The sequence below is a fragment of the Eulemur rufifrons genome, chromosome 27 (genome assembly GCF_041146395.1).
Source record: "Eulemur rufifrons isolate Redbay chromosome 27, OSU_ERuf_1, whole genome shotgun sequence".
NCBI lineage: Eukaryota > Metazoa > Chordata > Mammalia > Primates > Lemuridae > Eulemur > Eulemur rufifrons.
In genome coordinates, this window is record NC_091009.1 from 9,804,465 (window position 1) to 9,817,048 (window position 12,584).

Consider the following 12,584-nt stretch of genomic DNA (forward strand, 5'->3'; position numbering starts at 1 on the left):
ATATTATTTTAGTGCTTTTAATATTTAGGCATAAAAGCAAACAAATTGAAAAAATACTTGATAATACTAATTTTGAATTTTTAAGACTTTTTCTTCAAAATTTCCTTAAAGTTTAAAATAAAATAAGAGGAGCTAAATTCTACTTTGCTGGGATTTAAAAAAAGACAACTGTGAACTTTGGGATAAGTGAAAAATCCATTCTACAATCCTGAATCTTGCTTAGCCTTTATTTCTCACCAAGTTTTCACCAAGACTTTTTTTTACAAGGAGTAAAGAAAAGAAAGATTACTGAATTAATTCTTTCTTGAAAAATCTGTTCCCTCCCGTGTAACATAGTAAAATAGTCAAAAGGTAGGTACTAGGGGAGAAAGGACAAGAAGCAGCAAGTAAGAAAATCCACGTTAGCTGTTCAGTCCCAGGGTAGCAGGGCTTTGACAAGTGTGCTGTGTTATCAATATTCATACACGACGAGCTGAAACCCAGGAAGCTGAAATACCTTCCTTCAGTAATGCATTTGCGGGATGTGAAAAAGATCGGAAAAGACTGAAAGCTGGAAAAGCCATTGCTTTTCTAAAGTGTCCAAATGATTCTTTCTACAGTGCCCTACTTTTGCAAGCTCTGCCTTTAGCCTTAGGACTATTTATTTCAATTTTTTGTTTTGTCCTTATGATTTGGAAACACGATTAGAGCTTACAGTGAGAGACGAGTTAGCTCAGGGAATTTGTGCTTTGGTTTTAGGGAAGAAAATATAATTTTCAATCCAGATAGGATATCAGTTTTATATACTTTATATTAGATAGAAATAAACAGAATTAAAGAAAGAAGCAAAAGGAGAGATCCGGAGGGAGAGAGACGGAGGGAAAGAGGAAAGTACGGAGGAAAAGGGAAGAGAAGAAGAAAAAAGAAAGAAAAAGGTTGGCGGAGAAAGACTGGAATGGAATAAACACATCAGTAACTGCGGCTAACAAATCAGTAATAATAATCTCTGTATTCTGAGACTGAATACAGAAATAATTAATCAAGGTACTTTGTAAACCAGAGAAAAGGAAGCATTTTGCACCTATATTCTGTGATAACAAAACGAGTAACCACAGCAAGAGTAGAAGAGATACTCATATATAAATATATGGTTCATGAAGTACCAAAAGGCCTCACATCTTTGTGATTTCATGATCTTTGGACATACTCCTGGAGAGTATTTCAGAGGACGTATCTTAAAAATATCTAGAGAAATTCAGAGATGAATTTACTTAGTCCATTCTGTATGGCTATAACACAGTATCACAGATTGGGTAATTTATAATGAACAGAAATTTATTGGCTCGGGGTTCTGGAGACCGGGAAGTCTGAGATTGAGGGGCGGGCACGCGGTGATGGCCTCTTTGGGACATCAGCCCATGGTGGAAGGGCACAAAGAGGGCTACAGAGAGAGCAAGAGGGGGCCTAACTTGTCCGTTTATCAGAAACCCACTCCTGAGATAATGACATGGATCCAGGCAGGGCCCCGATGACCAAAACACCTGCTCGTACCTGCCAGCATTGCTGCGTGGGCAATCAAGTGTTGACACATGAACTTCGGGGGATATAGTCAAACCGCAGCATGAATCTAATAGATTGATAATTCCAGTAGTTATTTTTCAGTATAAGAAATAATTAAGAGAAAAACACTTTATGTCTTTCTTCCTTTTCTTCTAGGTCTATAAAAAGTAGTTGAATTTAGAGAAGCCGGACACAAAAGGCTTTTGTATGTGCTTAATTGTGCAAATGTCAAAGCGTATGTTGTGCAACTCCACTACCTGCTATTTCGGACCTAGAACTTCCCAGCTGTATCAAATGTTAAATTTTAAGTTTCACTTAAAAATACACTTATTGAAAACATATTCTTTTAATTCACCCATGCATTTTATTCAATAGTCAATAAATAGCAAAGGCCTATGATCTCCTGGTATTCCACTGAACATAGGATATATAGCTATGAACAAAACATACAGGATTCTGGAAAGCTGGGTATTATGTTTAATGAGAGAAACAGAGTATGAACCAGAAAACACAAAATAATATCAACATTTTGAGTGGAAAAATGCACTATGAAAAATAAATATAGGCCAGGCGCGGTGGCTCACGCCTGTAATCCCAGCACTCTGGGAGGCCGAGGCAGGTGGATCGCTCGAGGTCATGAGTTCGAGACCAGCCTGAGCAAGAGCGAGACCCCGTCTCTACTAAAAATAGAAAGAAATTATCTGGCCAACTAAAAATATAAAAAAAAAAAATTAGCCGGGCATGGTGGCGCATGCCTGTAGTCCCAGCTACTCGGGAGGCTGAGGCAGTAGGATCGCTTAAGCCCAGGAGTTTGAGGTTGCTGTGAGCGAGGCTGATGCCACGGCACTCACTCTAGCCAGGGCAACAAAGTGACACTCTGTCTCAAAAAAAAAAAAAAAAAAGAAAGAAAAATAAATAGATGTTAAAGAAAAAAAGGAGCTTTTTAATTTATTGAAGAAAACAGGGAAGAGCTCACCTTAAAAAAAATGTGTTATATTGCAAGAGGAGCGTGGACTGTGACCAAAAATGGATATATAATACAAATACCTCAAATATTGTTCTGCATATCTTAAAGAATTGTTTTTATTGATTGTTTAAACAGATTAATACCTCTACTTCACTAGTACTCTGCACATACAATTTATTTAAATAGCAATGATATAATAAATCAAAAGCATTGAGTACAACATATATGTTTTGTAGGAAATTCCAAATGTACTAAATGTGAACACCACAAAGGGATAAAAGTACCAAAGTTAGTAGACACAATTCCCATTTTTTACATAGGAGAACTGCATGTTATGGAGGCTGTGCAACTTTTTCTATGATCATGCAGCTAGTAGGAAAAAAAGCCACACTATAAAAACCAGGGATTATCTGATGATGAGTCCACCATTTTTCCTTCCTTCTTTTACCGAGATTTTCAACACGCCGAAAGAGTTTAAATAATGTGGGAAAATTGGAAAAGTGAGATTTGAAATTGGAATCATGATTAGCTTGATAAAAAATGTTAATGACTCAAATCAAACACATTAAACTAACACACTTAACCTTATTAAAACAACTTGTTGGTTTTAATGAGATATTTTCAACTATTTTCTTGAGCAGCCTGTAATGAATAAAATCCAACATGTTTCAATATTATTTTCCCTCTTAGTAGGTACTTGTTCTTTCAATGTTGGTAAAAACCCTAAGATCTAAATACATTGATTAACAATTTAGAGTTGTATACTCTTCTTTCATTTTTATTATACTTTCTATTCAGGCTTAATGCAACACAAGTAGTGCTCTATGAATCTAAAACTAAACGAATGAAGAATCATTTATATGCTGTAATTCTATTCTAGATATTTTATGGTAGAATCTCTTTTATTTCCTGTTGTTGGTTATCATTTCAAAACAATAACTGATATATTTACATCTACAATCGGCTTCCACGTGCACTCACAAGATGGCATGCCATCTAATTATGGGCTATATGGATCTTTTATTTTATTTAAATTACTGACTGGAGATGACCTGAAGAAATGATAGTGACGATTTCAGGGCTAAAGTTTATTTTACTGCAGTGCACAAAAAATATGCATATTTGTATTTATGCAAATTCATTTTGTTTTGTATTTCTAGAACCTCAACGTACTGGCTCACTCGCATCCAGTCTTTTCTCTACTGCAATGAGAACGGCCTCCTGGGCAGCTTTTCGGAAGAGACGCACTCGTGCACGTGTCCGAACGACCAGGTGGTCTGCACCGCGTTCCTGCCCTGCACGGTGGGCGACGCCTCCGCCTGCCTGACCTGCGCGCCGGACAACCGTACGCGCTGCGGCACCTGCAACACCGGCTACATGCTGAGTCAGGGGCTCTGTAAGCCCGAAGTCGCCGAGTCCACCGACCACTACATTGGCTTTGAGACCGACCTGCAGGATCTCGAGATGAAATACCTACTGCAGAAAACGGACAGACGCATCGAAGTCCATGCCATTTTTATCAGCAACGACATGCGCCTCAATAGCTGGTTTGACCCCTCCTGGCGCAAGCGGATGCTTCTCACCTTGAAGAGCAACAAGTACAAGTCAAGTCTAGTCCATATGATCTTGGGTCTCTCTTTGCAGATTTGCTTAACGAAAAACAGCACGTTGGAGCCAGTGTTGGCTGTTTACATCAACCCCTTCGGGGGCAGCCACTCTGAGAGCTGGTTCATGCCTGTGAATGAAAACAGCTTTCCAGACTGGGAGCGGACTAAGCTGGACCTGCCCCTGCAGTGTTACAACTGGACCCTAACTCTGGGGAACAAATGGAAGACATTCTTTGAGACCGTACACATCTACCTGAGGAGTCGCATCAAGTCCAGCGGTCCCAATGGCAATGAGAGCATTTACTACGAACCCCTGGAGTTTATGGATCCTTCCCGGAACCTGGGCTATATGAAAATCAATAACATTCAAGTGTTTGGCTACAGCATGCACTTTGACCCTGAAGCGATTCGGGACCTGATTTTGCAGCTGGACTACCCCTACACTCAGGGATCCCAGGACTCAGCACTTTTGCAGCTGCTAGAGATAAGAGACCGTGTAAATAAACTCTCACCACCTGGTCAGCGCCGTCTAGATCTTTTCTCTTGCTTGCTTCGTCACAGACTCAAGCTGTCGACTAGTGAAGTGGTGAGAATCCAATCTGCTCTGCAGGCGTTTAATGCCAAATTGCCAAACACGATGGATTACGACACGACCAAATTATGTAGTTAACCATAAATGTCAAGCACAACCCAAAATCTTGAAGGAGTTTTTACCGTGCTTTTGTGGAACAGTTTATGTTTGGAAGAGTAAATTTAAATTGTCTTTTCAATATCTGTCTTATATCAGTCAATAACATTGGATGGCAATTTACCCACATGGACTTGCTGACAATGAATATATTATACTGCAGTTTTGCTTTATGAATGAAATAAATACTGACACCAGTCTAGAAGACATTCTACTTTTTACAATAAATTTCATTTGTAATTTTATATGTTCCGTGGCAATGCTTTTGTGCATTACATCCTCTAGAGGGAACATAAAAAGATACCAATAAAATTTTGTAGCTGAACAGTTATTAAAAAGAAGTGCCGTGGGATTCCTTTTTTCCATGAAATGAGTTCTATTTTGATATAGTTTGTTAGAACCTTGGGAAAATTCACCAAGATTTTTTAATGCAAACATTTGAAGGTCCTCTCAATTATCTTTATGGAAAATCCAACTAGATAGAATACTTATTATTCAGTTACATTTTTATGGTTAATAGCACAATGGCAGTGGTATGTTTATTACCCGTATTTAGAAACCAATCCTAAAGACACATTCATAATTAAAGTAGTCAGATAAACCAATTCCCAAGTAAATATCAGAACATTTCAGAAAACACGAAGAAAAATCAGTGTGATTATAAGGCATATCATGGAGAAAGCAAACCCTTAATTTCCTTAGCAACTTGCTATGCCATTCTTTTTCTACATTCTAAGAACCAATAATCAGCATACTCTGCATAATCATTTTCATTTCAAGTCCTGAAAACCTAGTTATTCCAGCACTTTACCAATGTCAATAAAATAGCATTTCTAGAATTCACAAATTGTAATGTAATGTTATAAAATAAATGTTCAAATAACTAGTTCAAAGGTAAATAGACATTTTTTTTTTCTTGCAGAGAACCTACTATTACTGAAATATATTTTGAGGAGAAAACTCTTTCAATAGAAAAATAATTTTAATATAAACCTTTGGTTTGAAAGTTGAGTTCCCATATTATCCATTATGTAATATTAAATATATTATTAGTTCTTTTTTCTATAAGCTGTTTTTTATTTTATTTTATTTTTTTCTTTCAGCATATTTCAGAGGTACAAATGTTTAGATTACATATATTGCCTTTGCCCCACCCAAATCAGAGCTTCAAGCATGTCCATCCCCCATATGGCTGTATCTGTAAAATGTGTTTATGCTACTTATCACTCAGCTCTTGTCTAGACACTTTATAAATATTTTCTTATTTTTTAACCAAATTCATTTTCCAGGCCAGTCTAGCTTTCCTGTTGGGATCATGAAGACATTTTTTAGGGCACAGGAAAAAGGAGGTCATGACATGGATGAAAAAAAAATTAGACAGATGACAAAAATACTACACAGATATTCTGGATTCTTAGGCTACTTGTTTTTAATTCCAAAGCATTTTAAGAACAAGTAGACAGTTCAGACAACAAATACTTATTCCAATCTACAGCAAGTAAAGCATTGTTCTTTCACCAAATATCTGGATAGCTGAATCTCTTTTATTTTCATTACTTGATTTTTTTTTTGTACTTTCTGCTATTGTAGGCAATTCAATAGAAAATATATGTAATTATTAAACACTCACCATCTTTCTGATATCATACTCTCTTCATTTAATTCTGACAACAACGTTAGGTTTTGGATAATTTTTCCCATTTTCTTGATGAAACAAACAAACAAACGAACAAAAACAACAAAGGTTCAGAGTGGTTTGTCACATTCTCCAAGGTCAAAAAACAAAAAGTTAAAAGATCAAGATTCTGACACAGACTTCTCTGGAATGAATCGGTCCTCTTCATTGTACCACTGAGCTTTAAATGAACTATCTTATTTCTGTATTTAATTTCATTTGATGCAAAGGCTTATGGGGAAACAAGAATAACTTAAGAAATTGAAGTACAAATCATATAACATTATAGAACACACACAGTACACCTGAAAAATTAAATAAAGCCAGTACTTATCATCCACAATTAATCATCTACAGAGTGACCAAGCTTATCAAACATAAACAGTATGTTTCAAAAGACATTTACTATAAAAGTCATAGTTGCTTCTGGGACCTTTTCCAGCAGTCTTGGATGTCCAGCTGTCCAGAGCCTCTGACATGCAGAAACCATGTGGGCAACATGCACAATTACCAATGAACTCTGAATGACAATCATTTCATTGCACTTAAGAAAAGTGTCAGCAATTTTACTTATTTTCTTGCACAGCTCATTTTGCCCTGGTTGGCACATAGGAGAAAAGATCCTACCATCACAGGTAAGAAAGTGAATAACTAGGGTTTTATCCTGGGACTCCTTGTGCTTGGCAAGTGTTGGCACAAAAGTCCCATTAGATAGGATAAAATTATCATAGCTCCAACTCTCTTGGTGGCACTCTGTCAGTAAATCTTTTATATCTCTGCGTCTAGTTTCCCTCTGAGAGCAGAGTGTTGAGTCTAACATTACATGAATAGAATATATGTAAATATACCATGCAAATTCTACAGTGAGATAGGGATTTAAAAAATAAATGATCAACACAAAAATTTGTTTTTATGTTTCTATTTCTCACATATGACCACCTATTAAGAAATGTCCAATAAGCAACAAACAATATAATACTCTAAGTTAATACAACATGTACTTACCAATGTATGGGAATCTGCAGCTCATAAGCATTTCATTTTTCCCAAATTGGCATATATGCAAACATTTATGCTTGTTGTTTTAAGAATTTGAGAATTTTTAGTAAAAATAAATTTATTTTCAAAATCTTATTCAGAATAATATATATATATATGAAATCATATTTTAAAAATAGGGTACTTAACTTCCTTTTTTATATTGGACTCTTGATATTCCTAATTCATGTCCCTAACTTTATCTTGAACTTAATAAAGTCAACGGAATTTCAAATTCTCAAAATCAAAAATGTATTGAGCATACATTTCCTCCTGGAGCATCTCTTCCTGCTTCAGCTATTTTGATGACCATTGTAGTTTGACCTGACTTGCTGTCCCTGGAATTTCAAGTTCGATGTTAGCAAGTTAAATCAGTATCCAAATGTTCACTGTCAGCTCAAAAAAATGCTGAAATAACTGGTGGTCCTAACTGCATTTAAATAATGCAATATTATTCATTTTCTGTCTCCTTTTTTTTTCTTTTCTTTTTGTATTGTGATTCTTGTCTAAATATGAAGAAATATCTTGGAAGGAACCAGGATCCTGGTGGACTGTTCTATAATCACATATACCTCTTTTCTGGAAATGAGCCTTATTCTTTTGTTCTTTTGATTATGCACATTGAAAAGGTCTTTATTTTGAACAGACAAAAAATTTATTCATTTGAACGAAATAACCCATTCAAAACAACTTGAGAAAAAAATAAGACTATATATATATTTGCTAAGGTGGAAATTACAGAATATAGGCATTCAAGTGGAATGAAAATTGAAAGCTTTAGAAGCAAAAGTAGAAAAGACAACTTTAGTAAACTTGGTGTAAGATTTTAAGAGGCTACATAGAGGTTTTCTAAACCAATGTGACAATTGAAAAAAACATATCGAATAAATCAGGCTTAGAGAAACTATGATAATATCTCTCTGAGTTGGTACCTGCACTATTGCATTAGAATAATAATCCTTTAGCAAAATTGAGTTTTCCCTCTGGTCATAAGTACAAGAATTTTATTTGGAGTCACAGATGCTAAATTTGTAGCATTCTTAGGAAGTGTAGTCCAATTAGCTGAATTTTTAAAACTTGAGAGTTCACATTTTGTCATCCATTAACTATACCATCTATTTATTCTGCTTTTATTAAAATTCCACGTTCCTCTCCTCCACCTCCAAGATTAGATTTGTAATTAGATCTTCAGTTTTTCCTAGTCTAATAATTTCAAGAAGTGTAATTCAACCCAATCACTCAATAATAATTCCAGTACTTGGTAAATGCATCTTAGTTAGTGGGAATTTTTTTTTACAAGCATCTCCATTTCTTTTACATGGAGGCAGCATTAGCTATTTTAATAAACTATGAATGGCTGAAGAATTAGAATATCCATGTCAAATCATTTGATATTTAGGACATGGCAGCCATGTGTGGTAAATTCATACATGTAAATGAAATTCAAACTGAAGCAGAAATCCCACAGTTGAAATTATATTAAGTGCTGGCAATTAGATTAAGATTAACCAATTAATGACTGAAGTACCATTTTGTCATAGGATTATACATTGTAAGTATCGCATAATAAGTACAGTATGTAATATTCAAATAATTAAATATTAATATCTTTGCAATACTTAGCATGAGTAAGACACTATTATGAGAGTATAGTGAATCGGAGAATTTCCAGATAAGACAGTCATCTCATCACAGGTTTCTGATATATCTCTCCCTCCAACCAGCATTATTATGGGCATTAAAAAATACTGAAAGGGCCTTCAAAAATGCAAAAATTAGTAAGTAGAGGAAAAAATGGAACCCATAAAAAGGATTTGTAGCAATAATAGAGAATGTAACACTCAAAATGTCAAAAATAATACTTTAAAATATATTTACTACATAAAACTGAAATCAATTTCATCATTTTACACAGAATTATTTAAAAAGGTATCTCCTACATTCTTGGTTTTGAAATACAGTTTTGTTACCTTTTCTATGGTGATTTGGGCAGATTTTTAAAAAATATATACTAATTCCAAATCTTTAAAATGAAAAAAATAACCAAAACCTACTCTACAGAATAAACATACATTTATGCAGATTATATATCTGGTAGTTTTGGAGTTCTAGGATAATTATCAAAAATCTTTTACAAAAATAAGAATAATAAGTGTTCAAAATACTCCTTAATATAACACCAATAACGAGTTTTTAATAGAAACAAGAAAAGCTCTCAATTTTTATAGCAAAAATAAAATATTAGATCTTATTTCTAATATAGTTGGATATTTCTCCCATGATAAGTTTGAAAGCATTACTACAAAAAAAAAAAAAACACAAATTAAATGAAGAGGTAAGCTCAATAAATATAAGAAATACACTTAAGAAAATTATTATGAAAAAATACAAAACTAAACTGACAGTTTTGGAAATATATATGCTGTTAGTAGATCAGACCAATAGCATAAAAGATGTCAATTCTATCCCAAAGTAATTTTTAAGTGTACTTCTAGTTAAAGAAGTTCCTCATAGACTCTTTTATTACTATAAATATAACACAATAATCTTAAAGTGTGATTGGACAAACAGCTGAGAACAAACAAGCCCAGTTGAAAATAAGACCAATTAATGGGAACTTCCCTCAACAGATATTAAAATGTATAAAGCCATTTATACATACTAAATCCAAAATAATCCAGAAATATAGTATGGTAGGTATGAAAGTGGTATTATATGATAAAAGTGTCATTTTAAATGATTAAGGGGAATACAGTTTCTCCAGATTGGATGTGATTTTCTATTTGGAAAAGGAGATTCAACAATCAGATGTATATCTTAAAGCAGAACCAAAGAACAATTTAAATTTTAGTGACTTAGAGAGTTAACACATCAGTAAATTATACTAACGGTGTTAGGTGGTGAGATCCTTACTGTTACAAAGTTATTCTCTAGGAAAGAGCTGTTCAGCTGAAATGCAATGTAAGCCACAAATGTAAGCCAAATATGCAATTTTAATTTTTTTAAAAAAAATTTGAGAAAGACATAGGATATGTTTTAATATATTTTAATGAAACCATACATTTAAGATATTATAATTTCAAATGTAATCAATATGAAACATTGTTAGTAGGGTTGTTTTATATTTTTGTAGCAGATCTTTACAATCTGGTGAGAATTTTATATTTACCCATTTCAATTTGGACTAGCCACATTTCAAGGCCTCAATATCACAGGAAGTCAATGGACACTTTCTGATCGTGCGGCTACAGAGTGTCACATTCTCACTCGTTTCACCTGAACAGCCTTACCTATGAAGCCACTTTTTCTAGACGCCAGACTACCTTGCCATCTTATTTCAGCTTCTTTATTTGCATTTTATAAGTTTTTCTTTATATGTTTTGATTGTATTTTTAATCTATTTAAATATTTTTAAGGCCTCTCCTATGTTTTACAGAGTGGTTAAAACCTAAACGTCTTATTCAACAAGACTGCTATTGTCCTTCTCCATCATTATCCTACATACTCATCCTCCATTTTCCCAATGTTGATAATATTAATAGAATCTGCTTTTCAATTTCTGCTTCATTTTTGAGCTCTAATGATTTCTTTTGTTTTCTTTGTTGTTAGCTCTGCTTAAAAGGAGAGTTGTTTATTTAATCTGTCAGTTTGCGTTGTTTATTAGAGAGCTTTCTTTGATGAAATTATTACATCTGCTGTATTGATGGAAATCTACAATTCATCTTTTTCCTCTAATTCCACTTGATACTTTCCCGATCCATCCTCCACTCAAGCAGCAGAGTGAACATTGAAAATACAAACCTTTTAAAATATAAAAACTAAGTATCTCTGTATAGAATAGGGATGTAACTTGTTAATGGGCATGTATTTCTTTTCATAATGCAACCCATGACTATTTTCCTATCCTCTTTTTCCAGTGTATTTATTTCACCCCAAATAAAATCTATCTATCTGAAAGTGCTTTCAGTGCAGAGATGGCAAACTGTTTAATGCCTCCAGACTTTTCTTTATGCAGAATCCTGCCATCTGCCTGCAACACTCTTCTATCCCTCAACCTTGATTGCCTTCCAAAAAAAAATAATATTAATTATAATAACTATCATTCATGAGTCAGATGAAAAATTGCATATTTGATTTTATTATTCATCGTCCCATTAGTAAAATGGACTATCTCCTTTATACCTCAATTGCAAAAAGGTCAAAGACCTTTTGATCATTTGCTGTACTTAATATTTTACCTAAATATATTCATTAGATTTCAAGTTCCTAGAAGGCAGAAACCATATATATATATATATATATATATATATATTTTCACAGTTTTTTCTTTGAATCTTTAGTATATACATCTGTTGACAAGGCTGAAATCAACAGTCTCAGTACTTAGCACACTTTATAAATCCAATAAATTGTGGTTCATTGAATGTGTAATGTTGTAAAATGGTTCTGAGTTTAAAGATTCTATACAAATAGTTCCTGTGTGTGAAAGTTTTAGCCTTTTGCATAAAAGTCAACCCTATAAAATGGGTTATATTCTTTTTTTTTTCTAAATTTAAGTAGCATCATTGAATCATTTAAATAACATTTGCTGTATTCATCTGCCTTTATATTCATAACATACGGCTGATGCCACTGGTATAACCTAGCATCATTCACCTAAGACACTTCATTTTTAATATTCAGTAAAGGGTAATGATTCAGACATCTATTTCAAATATAAATTTAGATGACCTTCCCTTAGGGAGCCATCCACACTCTCCTATACAAAAAAAAAAAAGAAAAAAAAAATGATGGGAAATGAGTAATTCAAGAAATTCATTTTTTTTATTTTCTTACAACAGAAATATTACATTTAATATTTTAAATAAAATGTTTTAGGTGAAATCATAATTATTCTATTTTAAGTACTATTTTATAATTCATTTAGAGTAAACGGTTGATGTTTGCTCTTCTCTGCAGTAGACAATCCTCCTCTGCTTCAGGTCTACTACAATAAAAGACTGGAAAACAGTATCAAGACTTTAAAAAACATGATGATACACTTTAATTTTTTAAAAATAATATTTACCC

General features: G+C 33.7%; 1 protein-coding gene across 2 annotated transcripts in view; it reads left to right on the plus strand.

Moving 5' to 3' along the window:
• BRINP3 (BMP/retinoic acid inducible neural specific 3) overlaps positions 1-5,142 on the plus strand; it is a 399,388-nt gene extending 394,246 nt beyond the window's left edge. For both annotated transcript variants that reach the window (XM_069459484.1, XM_069459485.1), the window contains one exon: positions 3,667-5,142. In XM_069459484.1, coding sequence (XP_069315585.1) covers positions 3,667-4,783 — 1,117 coding nt within the window. In that variant the 3' untranslated portion in view covers positions 4,784-5,142. The remainder of the gene's footprint in view (positions 1-3,666) is intronic.
• Positions 5,143-12,584: the final 7,442 nt, after the last annotated feature.